General features: G+C 39.5%; 1 protein-coding gene across 6 annotated transcripts in view; it reads left to right on the plus strand.

The window, feature by feature from the left end:
• The window catches only part of LOC127966707 (zinc finger MIZ domain-containing protein 2-like), a 41,991-nt gene that overhangs the window by 12,261 nt on the left and 4,577 nt on the right, over positions 1-25,153 (plus strand). For 2 of the 6 annotated variants that reach the window (XM_052567899.1, XM_052567900.1), the window contains exons 2-16: positions 13,049-13,154; positions 16,197-16,311; positions 17,503-17,696; positions 18,109-18,292; positions 18,862-19,083; positions 20,080-20,274; positions 20,930-21,031; positions 21,262-21,430; positions 22,370-22,511; positions 22,601-22,811; positions 22,933-23,038; positions 23,450-23,607; positions 23,694-23,761; positions 24,396-24,464; positions 24,859-25,103. In XM_052567899.1, coding sequence (XP_052423859.1) covers positions 13,105-13,154; positions 16,197-16,311; positions 17,503-17,696; positions 18,109-18,292; positions 18,862-19,083; positions 20,080-20,274; positions 20,930-21,031; positions 21,262-21,430; positions 22,370-22,511; positions 22,601-22,811; positions 22,933-23,038; positions 23,450-23,607; positions 23,694-23,761; positions 24,396-24,464; positions 24,859-25,103 — 2,230 coding nt within the window. In that variant the 5' untranslated portion in view covers positions 13,049-13,104. Of the gene's footprint in view, positions 1-10,092; positions 10,285-12,354; positions 12,963-13,048; positions 13,155-16,196; positions 16,312-17,502; positions 17,697-18,108; positions 18,293-18,861; positions 19,084-20,079; positions 20,275-20,929; positions 21,032-21,261; positions 21,431-22,369; positions 22,512-22,600; positions 22,812-22,932; positions 23,039-23,449; positions 23,608-23,693; positions 23,762-24,395; positions 24,465-24,858; positions 25,104-25,153 lie in introns of those variants that run through there. The other 4 variants (XM_052567904.1, XM_052567902.1, XM_052567901.1 and 1 more) reach the window with 4 other exon arrangements.

A 25,153-nucleotide genomic window follows, 5' to 3' on the forward strand; every position in this document is an offset into this window, starting at 1 on the left:
GGTGCCGGTGCAATCACTTGAGTTTTTTTCCTTCTAACAGTGGAAGCAACCACTCCTATTAGTCATAAAGTTAATCGGAATTGTAAACAGTTTGCCTTTGTGTACATTCACAATAAATACAAAAAATCTTTGTGTGTAAAATAAGCCTAAAGAAAAATTGGATGCTGCTTTCTGCCGTCTGATTTCCCTTCATGCAGCACAAAAATTAAATATTTTTTTAAGGAAAAATGTATTTCTCATACGCCTATTTATTTGTTATTTGTTGAACATCTCTATTTATCAGCATTTAAAACTTTATGAAAACCGAAAAACAATAAATTGTTTTAAGATTACACATTCTGATTAGTGCATAACTTCGTTTAAGTTCAATAGTGCATTAGTGTCATTTTGTGCAGATGCAAGCTGTAATATTATGTTTATGCTCTGTATAAATCTGATCTTTAGTGTATAAGATGCATTTGGGTGTTTGGGTGTTAATTAACCTGCTAGCAATCATTTATGATTATGGAACAATCATATTATTACTATCAGATCTGTCTTTCCATTTTTTTAATCTGTCTGTCCAATATTTAAAGGGTACATAACATACACAGTTTCACCTAATCTCATGTTAATCTTGAGTATCTATAGAGTAGTACTACATCGTTCACATATCCAAAAAGTCTTTAGTTTTATCATATTTGTAAAAGAAAAATACAGCTTTCCGAATCTTTACGGAAAAAGCCGAGTTCCTGGAGGCGTGCCGTGAGCGGAGCTATAATACTGATGTTTCGTGTTGTTTCCATTAACATATATTCACTTATGTGCTGATTTCCAACAAAATACAGAAATCTGATGCAGTTGTACTTACATGAATGGGGTCTTTTATCACAGGGACGGCTCCATGTCTTAATAGCAAACGATGTGCAAATCCAGTGTCGACTTGGGCCTTGTTTATAAAACATTCGTCACTCAAATGACCAGAACACACAAACACACTTGATACACTCCATTGCTGCCCCGGAAAACAAACTGCATCCACTGTTCACTGTTCAACGCTGGATTCTTGGAGAAGCTGAACACGGTAAACTTTCCCTCACATCCAAAAACGCACTTATTTGGAGGCATTCTCGAACAAATCCTACGCAGCGCTGGCGACTTTTTGAAGCGCGTTAATGTGCGTAGTCTCTCTGTCCTCTGACCAACGTGTGCGTGGGCGCGCTTTTCCGACAGAAATGCTCGTATAAGGAGTTATGCTCTGTTCCATTCTCGTCTACGTCATTAGATTCACGATCTAAAAAACCCAGCTGAAACTTATACCAACCCAGAAGTTAGATTTTCGGCACAGAAATTCTCGGTCATTCTTCTAAATTATTTTTTTTAAACTTTGGCCATGTTTAGCATGAGAATCCATCTCTTTAACACTGTGAACAACTCTGAATACACGAAACACCATTGTACCCCCCCTTTAAATAAGTATGCCCCGGTGCATAGTCAACCTGGAGTTTTCAGTTGTAGGACATTTTACAAATCAAGATGTGTACGAATCTCACTAGTGCTCCACAGCTTGGTGTTCTTCGTCTCTGTTCTGACAGTTCTGGAGACAGGGGGCCAGTGTTAATTTCGTTGACTAAATATTTTCGTCATTATTTTCGTCACGAATATATTTTTGCCGACGAAAACGAAACGAAAACTAAAATAGAAGGCACTGATGGAGACTAAAACTATGACTAAATTGATTGACATTATCGTCAACGAATAAAGGACGAGACGAAAATAGACTGTGACGAAAATCAAATCAGCAGATGGCAGAGATGCGAGGAATGAGCAAAAGAACCGGCAAAACAGAACAGACTGCATGAGAGAAGAGAACCAATCAGAGCCTGACTTATTGAGACGTGAAGCGAAGGTTTTCAGTTTTTATGAGCTCCCGGGAAGTCGGCATTCGAAGAGGTGATAGGGACTTTAAGCAACAGCCTCTGGTGGAACGGTATTGCGCCTGCGCGAATTTAACTGCTACTTTGTGACGTTCTAATTTAACGGTCTACTACGGGAGAACAGCTGATTTGCCGGAGTCGCTACAACGTGAGAGGTTAGGTAAATAAATGTTATGTTTTTAGACTTATTTACATCATACAATATTAAAAACTCCTCTTCTGACAAAAGATTGTCATTTAACGCCAAAAGCAATCCTTCTCTTGCTTTTTTAAATTATATATTTTTTTTGGATCTCAATAAATGAATTAATGCTGCGTTGCGCTGTTCTGTTTTACCATTGCTTAGTGACTTTTACGTTCTTGGCTACAGCGGTGTGACGGCAAACTTCCGGTCGCTGTAGCCGTTCCATTCGCAGCTGTTGCTTAAAGTCCCTACTGTCTAAAAGAGCGACAAAATGTCCACAGCTCACTTCACGTTTGACGACGAACAAAACAAAAAAAAGTGTAAAGCACGCAGAGCGCTCATTCGTGGCAAGAACACAACCAATTTGAAAAGACATTTACAGACGAGCCACCCGGACATTTTCTCAAATGTAATTTCACAACGATGTTCTTTTGTTTATTGAGCTAAGCAAAATTGGAATAGTGCAGTGCGTAGATGTTGTAGCATTAAATATTACGAACTGAAAAGTACTGTAAAATAGTCCCTTCTTCAAATTAGATGCGAGCACAATACTAATACGTAATATCATGATAAATACATTTGATTAATACTAATGTTTAGTATATTTTATAATGTTCTACTTGTTGACAATATCACAAATATTTCTATATTAGTCATGTGAAACATGAATGTTCACATCCTATCATTATACATACAAATCTAGCAATAATGTAGTATTTAAAACATACAATATTGCTAGACAAATGAATACCTTATAAAATCTTGTTACTTTTTTTATCCACCTAGCTGCCAACTTATTAAATATTTACTTTAAATGTATGCACTTATTGTTCAGCTCAGCTGTAAGCTTTAAGGTCCTGGACCTAACTTTATTTTTCTTTTATTGATGGTCAATTGGCAGCTAGTTATTGTTTACATTATCATGACAGTGTTTGTTGCTGCATAAAAGCTTTTGAATCGAAATAAAGACACAGTTGTGTTGAAATAAAGTTGAATTTGTGTTTTATATATTTTGTTTAAGTTTGTTTCCTATACCAGCTGTAAAAAATTGTCTAGTAAATCTGTTATTGATTTTAGTCTTATTTTAGTCGACTAAAATACCAAGCAATTTTAGTCGACTAAAATACCAAGCAATTTTAGTCGACTAAAATAAGACTAAAATTAAAACAAATCAGATGACTAAAACTTGACTAAAACTAAAAAGAATTATAGTCAAAAGACTAAGACTAAAACTAAATTAAAATTTCGTGTCAAAATTAACACTGCAGGGGGCGGGGTTTTGTTTGACATAGACCTGTGAATGCAGACACGATAGATGATCAAAATTCATCCTCGACTTCCTCCAGACAAGCACACACTGATCAAATACTTACTTGGACATGTGAACATTATATCACACCAGTTTTTGATGGATTAAAAGGGCACAATTCCATTACGTTGAATGTTAAGTTCTCAGATAAAGACTTTGAGTCTCTAATGCTCAGTCACTTACACCACTTTTACATCAAAATCATGTCATGCCTGTTTAGATCAGTGCGTGATCTTTTGCGCTGATGGTGGGATAGGGTAACATTAATCGGGGATCTGTTGGTTTGTATCTGTTGCCTGTGACAGCTTTACCCACACAGGTGCCCTCAGCATCTGCTCCGTGTCTGGCTGAGTGATGGAGAAGCGGTAGTCCTGGGCTTCCTCCAGCTCGGATCTCTGATGTTGATGGCTTTCGCACTTGGCGATGCTTGTGCAGTGTGGTAGATCTGTTAAGCGAGAGGCCGTGGTGTGTGTGAATGCTTAAGGGGGTGTGCGTGTGTTTGTCAGACTGAAACAGTGACTCAGTGCAGGGGTGGGACACTGACACACTCTGTATCGACACTGTGTAAAGCCCCAGCGGAATTGAGACTGACCTGTTCTTCTGACGTCGTCTTACCACATACACAAACAGTCCCCGGCTCCTCTTGCTGGCCTCTTGACCACAATACGCCCACAACCTAAGAAAACAGAGGTGTAACCCTGTGTTGTCAAACGGACACCCCTGACTAACGTTTTTTCACATGTTTGTATTACTCCATACAAGGCTACTCGGATGCTTGTGTGCTGTAGCTTACTGTTACAGCAGCAGAATGAATGTTCCTCATGCCTTCTGAGCAATGATTTACCGCTGTATATATAAAAAAAATGTAATAAAAAATGTTTAAATAAAAAAAATACTGTGTGTGTGTGTGTGTATATATAATAAACACACTGCACATACATTTACTATATAAACAAAAATGCATTATGTATGTATACAAATATTTGTAAATAGTCTTTGTATATCTAGTAATTGTATATCTATATATTTAATTGCAACGACGAGACCATCAGCATGGACATAAATTATTATTTTTAAATACATACACATTTAATATACCATATTAATTATATACTATTTCTCTATTATTTAAATATGTAATTTTATTTTCTTTATATATTAAGATATCTTTAAAATATGCTAAAATATTTTTATACATCTATAAAGTATCAACAAATTGTGTCTCAGCTCACAATTAGTTTATTGTGTATTGGCTGATTCCCAACATAATGCATTCAATGTTAATTTTGCGTTCAATGCACATTTCGCTCATTTTGTCCCTAGAAAAGTCCCCAGGATTCATCAGGGCCTGGTGAATTGAATTGGGCCGTTGTTTTCTTCAGGTCTTCTGGTTACATTGCAGGTGTTGTTTTTTCCCATTTCAAGCCGTACCTGGAAAAGACAAATTGCTCAATTAGTGGCAAATGCTTTGGGGTGTGGATAGGCATTTTCATCAGATTTTTCTCCCTAGATGCAGGTGGTTTGTGGTGTTTAGTATCAGCTTGACAGTGTCATAGCGTGTGCACTCAGCCCAGGTTCTGAGCTGTCATGATTAGTCCCATGATTGGTCATTAGCAGGGGAGCTTTTTTATGCAGACGTGTGTTTGTTGCCACGCATGACTATGGCTCGTCACGTTCCAATAAATAAGATACACCTGAACCTTGCTCATTTTCAAGCCCCTCGTATTGATATCGAGAGGCCACCCCACTCATAGGAAGTGACTCATATACGGTGATATCACTCATAGGACTCGTACCTCCGTAGGAAGTATTGCATTATGCGAGGATTTGAAAGCTCTGGAAACACCGACAGTCAAAACACTGCCATTAGAGTAACATCTCCGCTACGATCCCAGCAGAAGCTCTTTTACTGCCCCGCGGAAGCCACACGGCAAGCGTCGCTCTGATAAGGGAGCTGGGGGGCCGTTGTTGGCTGGCAGAACGCTGTCTCTATGCAAGTCACCATCGAGTGGCTCTGTCACCGTTCATCAGCCAAAGCATCAGTCTGTCAACCAGTTTTTCCCTCTACACCAGCGAGGGAGAGAAAGACACTGCTGTGTGCAGAGTGAGTCACGTTGCAGTGGAGAGCGAGTGAACGGGAGAGAGAGACACTCACACACGCACAGAGCAGCTGAGCATTGAAGTCAGACAAGTTTATCAAGCTGAGGCCCTTGAACGAACCAGCCGGCTCTGCTTTTGTAAAGGACAGTCAGAGGCTTAACAAAGTCATTAAAGGAGAATCAATACAATGTGACGCCATTTGCATTCGCTGCTGCTCGATTCCAGAGAACAGGGGAAATGGGTTTTAGAGCAGTGAAGCTTGGACTCTTATAGACTGATGCCCATAAAGAAATCTGATATGGGCTGAATGAATGTGCTCCATTGTGCGCTTCCACTCAACCTTTTCTTGCTTCTGAGAATGGCAATGCAACTTACTTTGCTAATAACCTATGAACACTGATGCATTTCGGCCGTGTAGTCACTTGTGCAGGTAAAGAACTAATTATTAATTTAATTATTAATCTTTTCCAGTCATTTTCCTTGAGTAATGTCTTGTTGGGACATTGGAGAGCAAGTCTTTCCACCAAGAATATCTTTAATGGATTTGATTGGCACTGGAGACCCTGGGATGTAGCTAGAGAAGCAGAAGCATGTGTGATAGATTAATGGTATCGACAAGCATTTTTCTCCAATTTTGGAACTGTAAAGATCAAAGGCTTTGGGGAGGGAGATCACTGAAGAACGGTATGAATATAATGGTGACGCATGCAGTGGAAGAGCTTATTGATATTGTCTTTCCATAGTCATTTTCCTTAAGGAATGTCTTGTCGGGATGTTGGAGAGCAAGCCTTTCCATCAAGAACCTCTTTTGAAGAACACAGGATGGTAGAATTATTTCCCCTCAACTTTAAACTTGAAGAGATGAAAGGTTTTGGGGAAGGAAATTGCTGAAGAATGGTAAAAATATAATGGCAGTACACACAGCTGAAGAACTGTTGAAATATTGACATGCTTATTAGTTGTCTTTCCTAGTCCTTTTTCTTGAGGAATGTCTTGTTGGGCCATTGGAAAGCAAGTCTTTCCACAAAGAGTATTTTATGAGAGTTTTGATGGAGAGTCTTAGAAGCTCCCAAACTTGCAAGCGTACGGTAGACGAGAAGCAGAAGCATTTGTGATCGTTTAATGGTGACGAGATGAGCCTTGTGGTGACGAGCATTTCCACCCCAACTTTAGACTCCGGGACGAAGGTGTTCTTCACTGAGGAATGTATAGATCTTAACCTGGAGAGACCCACTAAATCTGCTGAGTTAAGATAGTCACTGCCGGTTTTGTTCCACTACTACATACTTGCTCTGGCCTGATGCCCTGCCACTCCTCCAGACACAAACAAATGTGCAAACCGCTCACAGATGTGTTATGAAACATGGATGCTCATCACGTTCCATGCTGGCGATGTCATAGTACTATCATTTGGCATTTAGGCTTGCATTTAAAGGGATAGTCTACCAAAAGTACTCAATTACCCATCATTCCAAACCTGCATGAGTTTATTTCTTCTATGAAACACAGAATATTTTAACAAATGCCTCAGTAAATTTTTGTTGTTGTTGTTACAATGGAAGTGAATGATGTTTTAGTCCTCATTGACTTTCATTGTTTGGAATGAAACGTTCAACATTCTTCAAAATATATATATATTTTTTTGTGTTCTACAAAAAAATTTTTTTAATCACAAACGCTTTTTCAAAATCAAATATATTAAATTTTATTTTAAAGTTTTCTGTAAAAACTACATTTTATTTTTTTTATATTATATTATATATATATATATATTTTTTTTTTTCTTTTTTTTTTTTTTATTATTATTATTATAATTTTTTTTTGTGGTCTCTCCAAACTTTTGGGGGTAAAATATGCCTTTAAACTACCTTTATTGGGCTGAAAATCACCTATCTTTGACATTAAAACAAACCCTTGAAATACTTTTAACTTTTAATTTGAACTGATTCAGAATAACTGGATGCTGGCATGCCGCTTAGTCTTCACACAACTTCTGAATCTCTTGCGTCTGGCTTTGCTCTTGTAGGTGTACACCAGGACGAGGCAGTTTGCAAAAACCGGTTGTTCTTCACTTTCTGTTTGCTGCTAATGAATTTATTCAAAGGGAGGTGGCAGACCGCCTTGTACACACTCACACAGTCTTCAAGTCCTGTGTCTGTGTTTGAGAAATTCAAACAGCACCAAACACGGGCCTGGACACTGAACAAATAAAGCTGACCTACAAGGGGGCATGTGCTGCACATACAAGCAGCAATGCGGTTGCCGCTATCTCACAGCTATAATGAGCTTCCCTCTCCTGAAAACAACTCCTCTATATCCATCTACCTAAACTGGGATTCAAGTAACATTTGCATATTTTTCCATGTCGGAGTCTTTGCTGCACGCCAAACTTGCATCACACAATCTTCCGAAGCCCCAAAGGCGAAGCAAGATTATTAGAGAATGAGGCAGGTATGAGTTTAACTGCGAACATTTGTTTTTTGTCTCTCTGAAAAGAATCAGATTTCCATTTTCATCATTGTTATACACATTACATTTTTGTGGATAAGCGGTGGATGTGTGAGGGCAACACATTGAATGCACCGTCAGTTTACCTACTTAAAACTGACCCAGCACTTCAACAAGTCACAACACTTAACGGCTCAATCAGTGGCATGTTTTTACGTGCTTTTCGCGCGTAATACAGAGTCGGCACTCTAAAATATTGATGCATTGATGCCTTTATTGTGCCACACTGTCAGACACCGTATATGCTTTCAGCTTTGAGTAGATCGCAGGGCAGTTAGTTTCCTGATCTCTCAGGTAAGAGATATGATCAGTGTTCTTCTCCGCTCTCTTGTCTTTAGGCGTGTATGGATTGCGGCATCTCATTTTTCCCTCTATTTACTTGCTCTCCGTGAGATGCGTGTCTTTTTATGTCCACAATGATCTTTATTATACTCTGTTCTTGCTAACAGTTTCGAGTTTGTATTCTTCGCTGCAGCTCCGTTGCTGGTGTTGAGAGCCGTGTGTGTGTTTGTGTGCACATGTGTGGAGGAATGCGTTATCAGGCCCAGCCTTCCTGTGGTTTCTAATCCTCAGTCCCCTTCCCCAGCCCCCAGCCTCTTTCTCTGTTTGGCAGCAGATTCTCGGCTCTGGCTTCAGCTCCGTGGGGGAGGGTAGCCTAACCATGTGACCTAAGGCGCTCCCCCATTTGGCAGGCAGACGAATTGTGGATTTTTGGACAGGCGGGTTCCCAGCTAGTCTTTAGGTACCTCTGTTCTTACTGATACACTGGGATTGTCCTTTGGTTGAAGTTGCTGGCTCTCATGTAATGTTGTGTTAGATGGAAAAAAGTGGAAATAGATTTTTTTTTTTTAGTTGTGCTTCTCAAATTTGATAAAAAAGAGTTTTTCAATTGATTCATTCTATTTTTCTCAGGTTTTCAGAACTTTTGGATTTAAGTCTTTTGACATTTAGAAATTGAGTTAGTGAGGATCTTTAAAATTTCATTTTTATTTTTTTATTTATTTCTCTAATAAACAAAAACAAATACCAATGATTTAATAACAAATTAATATTTTAATTATTAATAATTATTTTAATTGTTTAATTAATAATTATTGTTGTTGTTATTAATATTTTATTTATTTTTTAATTTGAATTTCTTTATTTTTTTATATTAATAATTTATTTTATTAGTAATATTATTTTTATTATTACCATTTATCCAAAACTAAAACACAATTATAATATAATAAAAAACGAGTACCATAATAATAATAATTATTAAAGTTTAATTTTAGCTTTTCCCAGTTATATTTCTATTTAAATACATTTTTTTATAAAAATTATGGCAATTATATTTAATTACCAATACTAATGACACTTGATTTCTGTGACACTGGCAGCACCAAAAAGGATTGTGACAATGATTTCCCCAAAAGCTCTACTTGACTGCCATTGTTTGGATAAACAGGTAGTCCTATTGCAAACTCACACCTTTGAGCCAGAGTTGTTCATTCCATTTGGTGCTGCCAGTGATGCAGAAAACACACATTCTAGCTTCAAAATGTGATGAAAAATACGAATTCAAGTGCAGAACGATAGTCCTTTTTATCCCAGTCTCGATGGTTCCTAGAATACTCTTAACCTGTGCTCTGAAAGCGCAGTCCCTGTAGAGAGCTGAATCTGCACTTCATTTCAAGAGCGCTGACGCACAGGCATTTCTCCGGCCTATCAGAAATCAAAGGCCTGTGAGGTTTTGTGTGCTGCTTGGCAAAAAAGTTAAGGCGTTTCGTGCCCTAAATGGTCACACCCCTGTGGTGCCGTCTTGTCCTGTTGTCCCAGACCGAACGGTCCTGTCGGATGGGTGCAGGAAGAGACTCTGTGTTTCACGTGCCACGAGTGGTTGAGAAAGTTTAAAGCGAGGGAAATAGTACAAGAAAGAAAGGATGGCCCACATGTAGGAGGAATTGGAGAAAGGGAGGGAAGCCCAGCAGGAACAGGTCACTGCAGGCCAGGGGTGGAACTAGAGGAAAAGAGGGGAGGGGGTTAGATGGAGCCCAGTACTAAAGAACAGTGTGTTCTGTTCATTCCAGGGCAAGAACTGTTTGTGCTGTTATCCGTCTCACAGTGAATGGAAAGCAATAAGCAAAGATGCTGAACCTAGTTATTTCACAGCACAAAATAAGACCTAGTGCTTCAAGAGAGTGTGTGTGATGGTTTGAACAAACCTTGGCTTGTGGTTGCGCTTGTCATGTGTGTGGTGTTGGGATGTTTACTTTGGTTTGCAGGTATGTTTTAAAAGATTTCATGTTTGAAATTGAATTTGTGTGGCTCGATTCCAAAAACTTGATTCCATTTCTCTACTAGGGAAACAGATTTCTATGGCTCATTTTGCATTTAGGGGCATGTACAATTATTATTTTTTTGTCCAATCAGATGGTCTCTAGCATGAGCCCTATGATTTCAGTAATGCAGAGAATCCAGACAGAGTCGCGGAATTCAGTCATAAAAACGGAATTCAGAGTTTAACAGGGAATGTCACGGAATTTGTCAAATTTTGAATGAATTAATCTAAAGTAAAAGTCAAGTAAAGGAATTTGGAAGAAACTAAAATGGAATTTAGGAAAAAATAAAACATTTCATAGGGCCCTAAAGGTTACATTGTAGCAGCAAGTTGTGTGGCTGCGACTTAAAACTTTGTTGTAATAGGAAATGTCAACACAGGAAAGAAACTGTGTTCAAGCCACATTATGGGGCCTTAAACTGTGTGTGTGTGTTCTTCACAGGCACCATATCATGTTTCCAGTGCGGATGGATTACGGTTGTCCACTGTTTGAATAGATGCTCCTTCACTGAAGGATTGTTCCAATATGAGAGATTAATGATTAGCGGGGTGGGCTGAACTGCACTAGGCTAATTAAATACCATTAATGCTCGTCACTCAGCAGTTAATTAATCTGGAGAGCTATAAGGTTATGTGTTTTATTGATACAAACCCCAGAAATCAAAAGTAGTAAACAGGCATTTTGTCTTGATGCAGAGAGCTGATATCTAGAGAGATGAGGTTGGGCTACTTTGCCCTGCAACATTAAGAAATCAACCCAGAGTGCCCTAGCTTCTGCTGTGCTAGAATTGTGGCAGTGGATTTTAAGGGAGGGAAAAACACCACTTAGTTTTTCTTATATCAGACAATTTATATGATATATAATTATGTAATTGTTTTTAAAAGTAATCGTTTAATGTTGATGTATTTATTTGTTATTAATTGGATTCAAAATCAGTTTTTCAGTCAGTTATTGAGATTTAGATGTAATTCTGCATGGTGATCTTGGTCAATATTTTCTGAACGTATTTTCCTATGCTTTGGACAAATTTGGTACTTTCTGCACCCATTGCAGCGAATGCTGTGGCCTTTTTTATTAATATATATATATATATATATATATATATATATATATATATATATATAAAATGTATTGTTTTCAATAGCTAGCTAGTGTGTTTGTGATTTTAATAATGAAAAAATATCCATTATTCAATACTAATGATTAATGAAATTTGTACTTAATATTTTAGTCAGCCTAATCAAGAAAAAAAAAACCTTGAGAAACATACAACCTATTATTCTTTATACTCTGAATTTGTTGAGGTGAATTATGTAAGTAGTGGTTGAGGGGGGCTTTTTTTTGGTCTTCACAAACAAATTAAGCATCCCCAGTTGTAAGAACATGCACAAACCATAAATAGACAAATCCTTCATTATAGCATCGCAAAGAGGCTGAAATCAGAAACGGGTTTAATAAACGGCTCTTTACACGGACGGAGCTTGTGTAATTGCTAATGAAAACGGCCAGGCGAGCATGTAAATATTGCTAAGCCCGCTTCAGTCAAGTGGTTATCAAAACACAACAATGGAGGATCTCATTTTGTCGCTGCCGCCCACCTCCCTTTCTCATCCTCCACTCAATCCTCTCATTATCCCTGTAGGTGAACCTCTCTCTGATCAACTCTGTCACTCCTCTGAGTGACTCTTGCTGCAGCCCCCCTCGACGCAGCGGCATTCATCCACCTTTCTTTTCAAGCTGTGGGGTGTCTGACCTAAATCTGTAAGGAAGGAGAAGAAAATGGAAGCGGAGAGGGATATTGAGGGGGTGGAGAGAGTGTTAGGGGTGTAGGGGGACTGACAAGCCACTGATGTTGGCGGCAAATTAGCATGTGCACTAATCAAGCTTCACCCCGGAGAGTGGAGACAGACGGAGTGGCAGTGGGGTGGGGCGGAGGGGGTCTTGTTGTCATTATTAACGTTGTACAATCTAAACGCACTCGCACAAAGAAGCGCCCTCTTTGGTCGGAACAAGTTCCCTGATGGCTTAAATAATTGAGCGGGGTTGAAGGCGTTATCTGCGCGGAGGGCTCGGATCTCAAAGCGGTGGCGGCAGCGGCCCTGAGAACCACCATGTTTCCACATCTCTCTTTTCTTTTTGAAATCAAATCGTGCTATAAATAGCCCTCACTCCCTCCCTCTCTCTCTCCCTCCTTCCCCGGCTTCTCCAGGCGCCGCAGAGAGCGGGAGGTTCCTGCAGTAAGGTCGTAGCGTTTGGGTCGTCCACCATTGCCACCCATCACTCTGTTTTAAAGCTCAAGCTTCACCACCGGCTTTTGTCTCGGACGCTGCAGTCTGGAGATTCTCTCCTCTTGCTGTGCAGCAGCCCGAGAGATGCCACATGCTGTAAAATCTTGCTCCTTTGTGTGCGGCTCTGGTTGCTTTTTAAAATGTGATTGGTGGAAAAGCTCCAACTCGAGGATTCGATTGCAGAACCCACCCTATCAAAGTGCAGAGAAAGATGTGCTGGCGCAGTCAGTTGTTGATTAACCCCTTGTGCCTCTGGGCAGAACCGCAGCCTTCAGAGAGCCCTCCAAATGAAATTGGTAAAAGCTACTACAGCGGTGTTACGCATCTGCCTCAGTGAGTCACAGCGGAATGAAGTCTTTGTTTTGATTGAGTGCTGTCAGTCTAATGTATCTTTCTCTCTTTCTTTCTTTCTTTCACAGACTGCCTGCTAGGTTGAGGAGATTCGGGGTGCCCCATAGACCCCTAGGTTCCTCCGATGAACCCCATCAACTCCATGAAACCTGCCCTGCCTCCAACGCCACACAGGTCAGTAGTTCCTGCGCGTCAGCTCGGTGCAGCTGCGAGTCAGAGTGTGTTTCCTCTCTAACGACATTCTGAACTCTCAAACCCCCCTCAATCTGACACCTGCTTCCCCGAGCGCTGCACCTAACAGTCTAACCCTAGCGCTCATGTTTTGATTGTTGATTTTGCATATTTTAACTACTCTTTGGGATTCACTTCAGGGAAGCAATGTGTTTTTATTGTTTTGCAGCCTTATCTGGATGAGATTAGCCTTGGCGTGCAGTTTAATTGTGTTTTTTTCCTTTTGTCAGTTAGGTTGTTGTGTTTTGCTTCTTCGAGGCTCTTCAAGGGTCCCAAAGAGTGCTTCGTGGTTATTTAGAGAGAAAAGCAAGTTCTTGATGTTACGCTGTAGGTGAAGTACCAACACATGACTTTCTTCTGTGGAAAGATGATGTTATTCCTAAAAGGAAAGCTTTTAGCAGCATAAATGTCATGTTAATAGTTAAATAGTTTATCCCTAATAGTTTCCTATATATATATATTTTGTTTTAATGTGCTCTTGGTACTTTCAGGTAGTGCTTTCATAGTAATTTGGTCTTAAATATTTAGTAAATGATGTACTGCAGGATACAGTTGGTAGGTGTACTTGGCACATTTTACTGATATTTGAGCACACAAAGTGAATTATGGTTCTTTAGGAGCGATAATGAAGCAAACAGTCTGAGCATGTAAAAAAAGTGGAAGTTGACGTTTCGCTCTCACGGCAATACACTGAAGAGAAATCACCCACAGCAGCACGTGCATTGAATCCTCGCACCCACACCTTCTCCTCTCATTTACTGCACGAGTGTCGGGTTTTTTACATTTTGATTGGCTACTTTGTTTCTCAGCTGCTGATTTGCTGCTGCAGGATTTGGCTTTGAAACCACAGTTTCCTGTTTCAGAGAGCAGGGGTATCTGGTGGTTTTCCTGTAGAAGAACTTTAAGAGAAACTTCTGCCTCCTATGGAAAGCCTCTAAGCCGCCGATAGTTCAGTTTGTTTATTTGCCCCGGCAATGCAATGACCAGCCTCAACGAGGCTTTGAGCCTTTGTTGGAACCTCAATATCCTGTGGGCTGCAGGCCAGCGGATACTGTGCCGCAGGTTGAGGTGGAAATGTGTGAAGGAGGGGATCTCGGCTTTCTTCGAGAGCTTTAAGGAGAGGAGTCTTTCATGTGGCAGTGGGGTTGAGGTGTCTCGGGTCAGATCAGGTGAGAAGCTGCTCAGAGCCAGTTATCACTCGATAAACCCTCACAGGTTTCATTTTCTTGACACAGTCGAGCTGTAAGATAAATTTAGCTAGGATAGGTTTTACCTGGAATACTCCCATTCAGTGTCCAAGGTTTTTGGCACACCTGCCAATGAGTAGGTACCAGAGATGATCTACTGGCCATTAAACTGTATTTTAAGTGTTTTTATTTATTTTTAAATAACTTAAGTCACTTTATTCAATATATTGCAGTGTATCACAGTATTGCAAATAAATCGCTGTTGAAACTGTGACACAAACAAGACCATTTAGAGCTCATTTAGTGTACTCAACCTTTTAATTAGACTTATTTATATGAATATTTATCTTTTTCCCATCAAGACTGCATTTATTTGATCAATATGGTGAAATGTTTTAAAATTTTAAATAAAGTTTCTGTATTTTAATATAGAAATTTTTCATATATTTTTATGTAATTGCTATATATTTTTAATTGATTTAAAATGGTAATTTATTTGTGTGATGCAAAGGATTGTAGAATGGATACTTTGAATAGAAGGTTTAAAAGAACATCATTTTATAAAAATTATGATCCGTTTAATGCATCCTTGTTGGATTAAAATTATCCATTTTATTATAAAAATAAAAGAAGTGACCCTGAAACTTTTGAATGGTAGTGTCTGTTTTTCTTTGGTTTTGGATTTACGACGACAATAAAAGATGCATTTGGCTTCTTGGCTGAACTTCTGATGATAAATTGTTTTGATGATTCAATACAGTCACTGATATTTTTTTCCACCATTTCTATTTTTCCTAAAATATGATTCACTCATGTCATTTGCACCAACCAGTGTTGAGTGTCGTTTGCAGGTTATGGTTTTACCATGCATTTTTACAGGTCAGATAACAAATTACCAGCCAACTCAGTGTTATCTAATATTGCTTTTTTGGGGCTCTGTTCCAATCCCTTTTGTCCCAAGTAACCCTGATGGGCACATTCCTGTCCATCAATACCTTTTTTCAGTCACTGATAGATATTTAGGTGCAAGTTTTGGTTGCTACCTTTTTTGAAACAGTCTTTCCAATTTTCTTTTTTTCTGGAGGCATACATGCGCACCTTTAGCCCATTTATGAGGATGAACACCATATATAATGACATGAATGTAAGGCTGTGAAGGGTACATATACTTTAGTAGTCCATTCAATAGATTTCATAGCTTTAATTCAGGTCTAACACTTACATGCTTCCAGAGGAACGATGTACACAACAGTACATCTGATTCACAACATTCATCCCTCACTATCTTGTTGTCATTAAAGTCAAATTAAATATGGCATCGACTCCAACGAAGGTCCATGTTTCCCTGTTTTAATCAGCGTGTGATGTAGTTTGGCTAATTATGGAAAGATGGCGAGCGATTATTGAGAGCGATCTGGTTTGATCCAGTTACACAGAAAACAGTGGATACACACACACACACACACACACACACACACTTACTCACTCACCCCCCTCTCCCTTGGCATCGTTACTCTTTCCTGTCTCTAAGTGACTGTGGAGTCACCATGGAAACATCGTGCGGAGTACCTCCAGAGCATGTGGCTGTGGCACGTCTGAAGTCGCAGAAAGATCCTCTCTCTCTCACACACTCAGACCTCACACCATATGCTGATATCATACCAGCTAAAAAGACGTAGATGGAATATAATGTGGATAATGGGAGGTGGATCAGTGAGAAGTGAATTAGGGGCATTTTACACAGGAAGCACTCAGATGCATTAATAACCATGGTGTCTGTGTTTCTCTCGCTCCACAGTGACGGCTCTTACACATATGATCCTGTCCCCTGGCAGCAAGGCCCCAATCAGCCTGCCGGCTCCCTCTCTGTGGTAACCACAGTGTGGGGGGTAACCAATCCTACACACAGCCAGGTAAGAAGGGCCGTCCGACCGCGATGATGTCACCTGCTTGTTTACCTCAAAGCAAGCACCTCATGTTCCAGGGATGTCCTGCTCATGTCTGGTTCTCAAACAAAACATTCTTGTTGTTGTCAGTGAATCGGGAGATCCAGTTAACTGATCAATTAGAGTTTTCAGAGCAGTCCTTCTTTAACTGAGAAATACTTATATATTCTACTTAATACTTACATACTTGTAAATAAATATGAGTTACTTAAAAAATATAAACTTAATTGTAAAAATTACTTAACTATTTAGAATCAGAAAGAGCTTTATTGTCAAGTATTCTTGCGCATACAAGGAATTTGTTTTAGTGACACAAGCTTCCAGTACACAGAGACAACAACAACATACTGACAAAAAAAAAGTAGTAAATATAAATAGACCAATATTGCAAAAACCCCCGCAAAAATCGATATATTTATGGATTATGATTAAATTATTAATTATTATTAAAAAAATTAATCAATTTTATGAATCTTTTGGACATCATTTTTTAATTTCCAAACTCCAGCAATAAGTAGTATGCTATTGAACACACTGCCTTTTCCAAATGTTTATGTATTCATTTTTTTTTTTTTATTAATGGTTAGTACAACTGTATAAATAACCAGTGTATATATACATAAATTACATTTATTTGTAAGTAATTTATATTAATCATGACTATATTTATGTAATTATTTATTTCTCAATTAAATATTATATAATAATTATGTATGTTTGTATTAGTGCTGTCAGTCGATTAATCGCATCCAAATAAGTTTTTGTTTACATAATGTATGTATGTGTGCTGTGTATATTTATTATTTATATGTAGATATACACACATGCATGTATATATTTCAGAAAAATAGTTTGTTTATATATTAAATAATTATACGTGTGTGTATTTATGTGTACATAATAAATATATACACAGAACACACACATGTAAACAAATACTTTTATTATGGGTGCGATTTAAATCGTTTGACAGCACTAGTATGTATGTATTAATTGTGACACACACACACACACACATATTATTTTTTTATATATGTATATTTATAAACATTTGTGAATGTATATGTAAGAAAATCCTATCCTGTCCCATGTCAGCAAATAATTGCTAACAAAATATGTTCATTTACATTCATGACTAATCAAAAAACTCCTTGGCAGGTTTTTGGTGCTCCCATGGGTCCGGGCGGAAACTCAGCTGGTGGTCACATGATGCCTGGCAACAGCCCGGGCATGAACTCCCCTCAGTTCATGAGCCAGCAGGGCTACCCCGAGCCCAACAAGGGCTTCATGCAGCAGGGCATGTACGGGCGGCCCAGTGGGGGATACCCGGCCGGGCCTGGATATGGGGGCAGGTGAGGAAAGCAGATATTGTCCAGTGTCCGTGTGGCTGTATTTAGACTCCGCTCCTCGTGGGAGTTGCGTGACGTCAGGCAGCGGGTGGACGTCACCACAGTGGGGGATGTGTGCGCTGTAATGTCCCACCCCTGCGCTGACTCACAGAAACACACACGCACGCTGCCATCCCTTAAGATCAATTTGCATCGCAATAAATCTTGTGAATCACTGACTCAGAGCAGTCAGTGTCCCCCTTGGTTCGCCAGACCAACACCTCGCTAATAGACAACGTGAATAATCATCTCCACTTACGCAATGTTCTACTAATATGCCGGGTCATATTATTCAGCAGCGTTGTAACATTTATTTTATGACACGGATGCAGTGCAATTCATAACCTTCCATCGTAATCTTCTCTGTCCTCTTTAGTTACCCGAATAACGGAGGGGGTTCCCTCGGGATGCCACCCCATGGAGTGCGCCCGCCCACCGACTTCACCCAAGCGGCCGCAGCAGCTGCCGTGGCCGCAGCCGCTGCCACAGCCACGGCCACCGCCACAGCAACTGTCGCTGCGATACAGGAGAAGCAAAACCAGGAGCTGAACTACGGGCCTGTAAGGGACTTGAATTGTTTTTGTTCAATTTAAGTGCAGTCGACCTTTGTTGAGGTGAACGGCACTGAAGGGAAGGTCACTGGAATAGATCTCGCCATGCTTCATTGTCCCCTTGTTTAATATCTCTGGGGGTTTTTTCATGCTGTTAATCTGATTGGTGCAAACTCTGCTTCTTTTTTTTCTGGAAAATGCACTTCAGCAATTACTATCCTGTGTGACACACAGTAACCTCTGGTTTCATTGCGCTCAATTCGCCCCCTGCTGGACAAATGCATATAAAAAAAAGCTTTGATTCCAAAAACATGGTTTTAATTATAAAATAAAAAAAAGGACAAGTATTTTCCCCTCATTTTTCCAGCAGATTTCACATGCCGCCTGTCTGCCCGGGTTTAGACGGCAGACATCACGACCACACAGGACTTTGATTGTTTACTGTGGTGACCTAGTTGCCATTTCCCTTTTATGCCCAGGGCCTGACGGCCATAAGTCATGGCGGCAGGCACGTCTCCAGCCATTGTTACCCAGCATTGGTTCTGATGGGTGTGGATCTGTGTTCTTTTGCACTGCAGATGGGTGGTGCTTCCTCTTACAACACCCAGTTCCTGTCGCACTCCGGACCCCGGGGCCCACCCGGCATGGCTCCCTCTGGAATGGTTGGCTCCAGACCCCCTTCGATGGGACCCATGTACGCACAGCAGGGCCAGAGGATGCCGCAGCATCCCGGCTACCCTGGAGGCCAGCAGGGTCCTCCGCGCCACCAGCAGGGCCTGAAACGCCCCTACAACTCTGATGTGAGTGGAGACTCATGTTCACCAACTTGATCTGTCACAGTAGCTCTGTTTTAAAACCTAGTGAGTTTTATATGACATCAGACTTGTTCCTGACAAGAAAGCTGTGAGAATCTAAGATGCGCATGTATCATTTACAGATAATGTCATAATGCATTATGAGTTCCAGGAAAGATGTTGTTTATAACTGATTCCATAATATAAAGTTTTGCTTAATAATTACCTCATTGCTTTTATCATATAATGTTATACTGTTATAAAATAAACTGTGCTCCTGAAGAAAATAACATCACAGGAACCAGAACACAGATGTTCATAACTAATTGGCTCATAACTAAAGCTGTATTCTACTAAAACTAATCGTGTGACAGGACTTTCAAGGGTTTTGGCAAGGGTTTGGAAGTTCATTTGTAGTGTGTTCTAAATCAGCCACTTGTGAAGTTTTAGGACTTCTTTCAGTCGGGATGCTGCCTGCAAAGGCTGTAGATCGCATAGTAGCTCACTAGATTTTGGAATAAAATACTGTTATAGTATTTTTTTGTATTTTGGATTGACACTTTATTGACACTATATTTTTGGTTTGCATTTTAGTTTAGATTTTTAGTAAATGTATGTGCTTTGTCAGGCTTTTTTTTTAATTACTATTATTATTATTTTCTTAAACTTTTTGCCAAAGCAGCATTTTAAAAGTTTTGAAAGTGTTTATTTTACATTTTTCGTCTTATATCTTAATTTTATTTTGCAAAAATGTCTTCTAATAGTTTTTGTTTTGTTTAAGAATAACACTGTGTTAGTGTGGTGCCTCATTATGGTGGCTGACATATTGAGATCACATAACTAGTTCAGTACACTTAGTGGAACAAAGCTAAAAAAAAATTGTTAGAAACTAGATACTGACTCCTCAAAACAACTACCTTTAATGTAAACCAAATTTAGAAAATGAGAAAAGTACTGACAGTTTGGTTCTGTTCTGGAATGACTGTTCTTCTTTTCCCGCAGGGATTTCCGGGTCAGCAGTACGGCCCCGGGATGGGAGCTGGGGGCCCGTACCCAGGCCAGCCCATGCAGTACCATGGCCCTGGACCACAGCGGTCCGCTCCTTCCCCGTCTTATCCAACCCACCGAATGCCTCTCCAGCAACCCAATATGGGCCAGTATCCTGCAGGACCAGGAAACCCCAACCAGTACTACAAGGTACAAAGATCGTCGCTATTATTGCTTGTACTGACAGTTAGGATTTAGAAAACCCTGAGTATTAAACGTTAGCACGCTATGGGTGTGTGACACCTCAAATCAAGCTGCTTGTGAAGAATTGAGCCACCCTAGTAAACTAAATTAGGTTCTTTCTAATACTTATAATCATATTTTATTTATAGCCATATTTTTCAGTTTGAAAGCTGTCAGAAAGCTTTCACTTGCAAATTGCGACACACTGCACGGTATCATGTTTCACAAAGAACAGGTTCCTTATGTCTGTATTAGTGATAAACAGGCTGCCGCTTTTAGAGAAACACACCGGCATTTGATACTTGTGAACTTTAAAGAGGCAACTAGTCGTGAAAAGATTTTTTGGAAGTATCAGTGAAAGGCGAACCAACCTGGGTGGCTTAAAATCTGTGCCGGGTTTGAAATACAGAAGTAGATTATCACTATTCTCATATTACTAAACAAATGTATGTTTTAAGCTCCATTTAAAGTTTAAATGTAAGATGTAAGATAATTTCTAAACCATGTATATCTGTGGAGGAAGCAATCCCAGAATGCCCTGCACCAAGCTCCCTATAATTATGCTTAACCAGGGTTGACCTGCTCTGTTTTAAGCTTGATGTTGAAAGCTTTGTTTGTTTAGCAGGCGGACCAGTTTAACGGACAGGGCAACAGCCACAGCAGTCTGTCCTCGGGAGTTTCGGGAGGCGGGTACAACACCTTCAACCAAGCTGCCGTCAATGGGGTTGGTGTTCTCTCTCGCATGCATGTGTGTTTGGTGAAACGTGAGTCGGTAGGATCTGCCTGTTAATATTTCACCATTTCGTGTGAGCGCCTCGATCGGACTTTGACAGCCGGGGTCCAAACTCCACACAGCTGAATGTGTTTTTGCACAGTATCGGTTATGAAAATCTGACTGTAAAGATAATCTGGCCGCAGATTGTAATGCCTGCACACACGTCTCGTCTTTCACAGCCTGGACGTGCAATGCCAGGATACCCCAGCTCTCCTCTCCCAGGAAACCCCACTCCTCCCATGACCCCTGGCAGTTCGATGACCCCGTATTTGTCCCCCGGCCAAGACGTCAAATCGCCCTTTCTACATGACGTCAAGCCCAACATTAACTCTTTGCAGCCCCCTACAGGTAACACTCAGAACTGCAGCAGAAGCCTTATCTCTGGAATGTGTTTATAATTCTCTGTGATGCAAATGGAAATAAAAATGTTTTGCTATGACGTTAAATGCTTATCACATGGAAAACATGTTTTTTTCCCCCCTCTTCAGCACCTAAAGAAATTTACAACTTCCGACAGATATTTTAAGTTGGCATGAAATCAGAATGATTTGTTTTAACTGGCTATGTTGTAAACTGTTTATGAGCATATGTTGCTCCCGAGAAAACAAAATGTTAATCTTCAGAATATTTTATCAAAATATAATAATTTGCTTCACAATTTTAACCACATCACATAGAGACCACCAGTCAAAATATTTTACATCAAATGTTCTGTTTTACCCAATACCAAAATTGTTTAAAAAAAAAAAAAACAGAAATTAGTTAAGATAATGCTCAATCATATAAAATTACAACTTAATTTAAAGATTTTTTATTTCACATAGATGCTACGGTATTTATCAATATTTTAATTAGCTTTTATTTTTAGATATTTTTTCATATTATTTTACCAGTAGTTGTAGTAATGTTGATAAGTACTTTTGTCATTTTATTAGTTATTTTTCTTTTTAGCTTTAATTTCTTTTTATTTCATTTATATTTATTTTATTTTTAGTCATTTTAGTACTTCAACTTAAAAAAATTTGATCGAATATTTATATTTTATTTTATTCGTTTTAGTTCTAGATAATAGCAGCACTGCATCAGGTAAAGGCTAGGATAGTTTGAGTTCAACATTGTTTGCTTTAAAACAAGCTAAAACTAATACACACAGATAAGTGTCAGCACAAAGTCCATTATGCCTGTTGGTGCGTCTTTGATAGTTATAAGATGCCTTTGTTTCTTGCCCTATGAGATATGAATGAAAGCCATGTGGCACCTCAGTGACTGAAACTCTTCTGTCTATAGGAAACCCCAGTGATGACCTGCGCCTGACCTTCCCTGTACGGGACGGGGTGGTGTTGGAGCCCTTTAGATTGGAGCACAACCTGGCTGTCAGCAACCATGTCTTCCAGCTGCGAGACTCCGTGTATAAGACCCTTATGTTGAGGTCCGACCAATTCATACCTTGTAGCATCTCAAGAGACTGTGAGTGTGGTCATATTTAACATTTAATCTGATCTATCATGTGTTTAACAGGCCTGACCTGGAGCTGCAGTTTAAGTGCTATCACCATGAAGACCGGCAGATGAACACTAACTGGCCAGCATCGGTGCAGGTGAGCGTCAACGCCACACCTCTCACCATCGAGCGCGGGGACAACAAGACCTCCCACAAACCCCTTTACCTGAAACAAGTGTGCCAGCCGGGACGCAACACCATCCAAATCACGGTCACGGCCTGCTGCTGTGTAAGTACAGGGACTCGCATCGCACATTTCCTTCAGAAAATGCCTGCTTAGTTACAAACATTCCTACTAATAGGATTTTTATGCGGGTCAGCATTCATTTCCTGTTTCTTTTTCCTCGCAGTCTCATCTGTTCGTGCTGCAGCTGGTTCACAGGCCGTCTGTGCGCTCCGTGCTTCAGGGTCTGATGAAGAAGAGGCTCCTGCCAGCGGAGCACTGTGTCACTAAGAGTAAGTGAACACTTTTACACACACATTTTTTGGAAAGAAATTAATGCTTTTATTTACCAAGGATGCATTAAATTGATCAAAAGTGATAGTAAAGATATTTATAATGTTGCAAAAGATTCTATAAAAAAAAGTCCTTTTTAACTTTGATCATCAAAGAATCTTGGAAAAAAGTTGAGCAGTACAACTTTTTCAACGTTGATAAAAAATGATAGCTGTTTCTTAAGCAGCAAATCAGCATATTAGAATGATTTGTGAAGGATCATGTGACACTGAAGACTGGAGTAATGATGCTGAATATTCGGCCATGCATTTTTTATATATATTCAAATAGATAATGGTTATATTAACTTGTAATAATATTTGTCAATGTTACTGAAAAATATCAACTCATCCTTCTCTGTTCTTCCGTAGTTAAGAGGAACTTCAGTAGCGGGACCATCCCAGGAACTCCCGGCCTAAACGGCGAGGATGGTGTGGAACAGACGGCCATCAAGGTGTCGCTCAAGTGTCCGATCACCTTCCGACGCATCCAGCTTCCTGCCAGGGGCCACGACTGCAGACATATACAGGTGAGGAGGCCCGCTAGCTTACTTTTGAATCATGTGACTTTGTCAAGTAAATTTCTGTGATAAATAACATCTTTGCTGGTGCACAGTGCTTCGACCTGGAATCGTACCTGCAGCTCAACTGTGAGAGAGGAACTTGGCGTTGTCCTGTGTGCAAGTAAGAACATTTCTTATTTTGCCATTCATCTACATGGCATTTGTTGTTTTAAAACTAAGACCATGATTAGGGATACACAATATATCCATATCGTTGTAGTAATCTGCCAATATTATGTCAGCAAAATTCAAAATAACAGTGCTAAAAATAGTCAAATCTCAGAATGTAAATGCATTTCTTGTACTATATAATATAATGCTATGATGCTTAAATTCACTTGTAAAAATTATAATACTTTCATGAATGATTTTAGTTTTTAATGTTTTATTTGTAATTTATATAGGCAAAATAGTGTATAATTTAACATTTAATAAGTTATATTATTGTTAATAATAATAGAATATTTTATTATATTATATTATATTAATAACTAAAATATTATTGCTTGTTTTAATATTCATAAAAAGTAGTATTAGTATTAATGTAAGAATGATGCATATTTACTTCTATAAGATTTGTTTTAATGTCATTTGAGCAAAACATTATTGACTTTATTGACTTATTGACTTATCTTATTTGCCTTAATAATATCATATTGTGAGTTGTGCATCAAGTGCATTCCTGAAAATTACTATTATATGGTGTATATATATGACATATTTTGTACAGTTTTTCAAAGTTATGTTCTTTGCAGTAAAACAGCCCTTCTGGAGGGACTAGAAGTGGACCAGTACATGTTGGGCATTCTGATCTACATCCAGAAGTAAGCTTTTGTATCACCTCTACAACATCTAAACTGTGATTGCAGAGATAATGCAGAGATCCTAAATTATACTATATTTAGCTGTAAACTGCATGTCCACACAAAAATTGCAAGAGCAGAGTGAAATAGGCATATTCAGCATGACTGGCTGGCATCTACCCAATTTCTCAGAGTCATAGTGCATAAATGGTGGTTTATAAGTTCCCAGACTCTTTTAACAGTCATTTCCAAGACCGAATGGACTGCCAGATTTACCAAATTTTGTTTGGGTGATGGCACCAGAATTGTCAGGTTCGGCTCCATAAAAGGGTTCAGTTTCTGTTACGTAATGTGAAAGGTTCTTGGCCACTGTAAAGTGCAGCTAGTTGTTAAACTACTTTCTCCTTGTGTTTAGTTCGGACTATGAGGAAATCACCATTGATCCGGTGTGCAGCTGGAAGCCGGTCCCCGTGAAACCAGACCTGCATATTAAAGAGGACCCAGATGGCCCTGCCCTGAAACGCTGTCGCACCTTGAGCCCTAGTCATATGATCTTGCCCAACGTCATGGAGATGATTGCAGCTTTAGGGCCGGCCTCCTCGCCCTACCAGTCTATGCCACAAGGTGGCAACAGCAACACGCCTGATTATCCCAGCCAAGGTAGGTGTCATATCCAACTGTAAAGGGCTCTTAGTGACCACGAAAGCATT

Source organism: Carassius gibelio, chromosome B10, assembly GCF_023724105.1.
Source record: "Carassius gibelio isolate Cgi1373 ecotype wild population from Czech Republic chromosome B10, carGib1.2-hapl.c, whole genome shotgun sequence".
Classification (NCBI taxonomy): Eukaryota; Metazoa; Chordata; class Actinopteri; order Cypriniformes; family Cyprinidae; genus Carassius; species Carassius gibelio.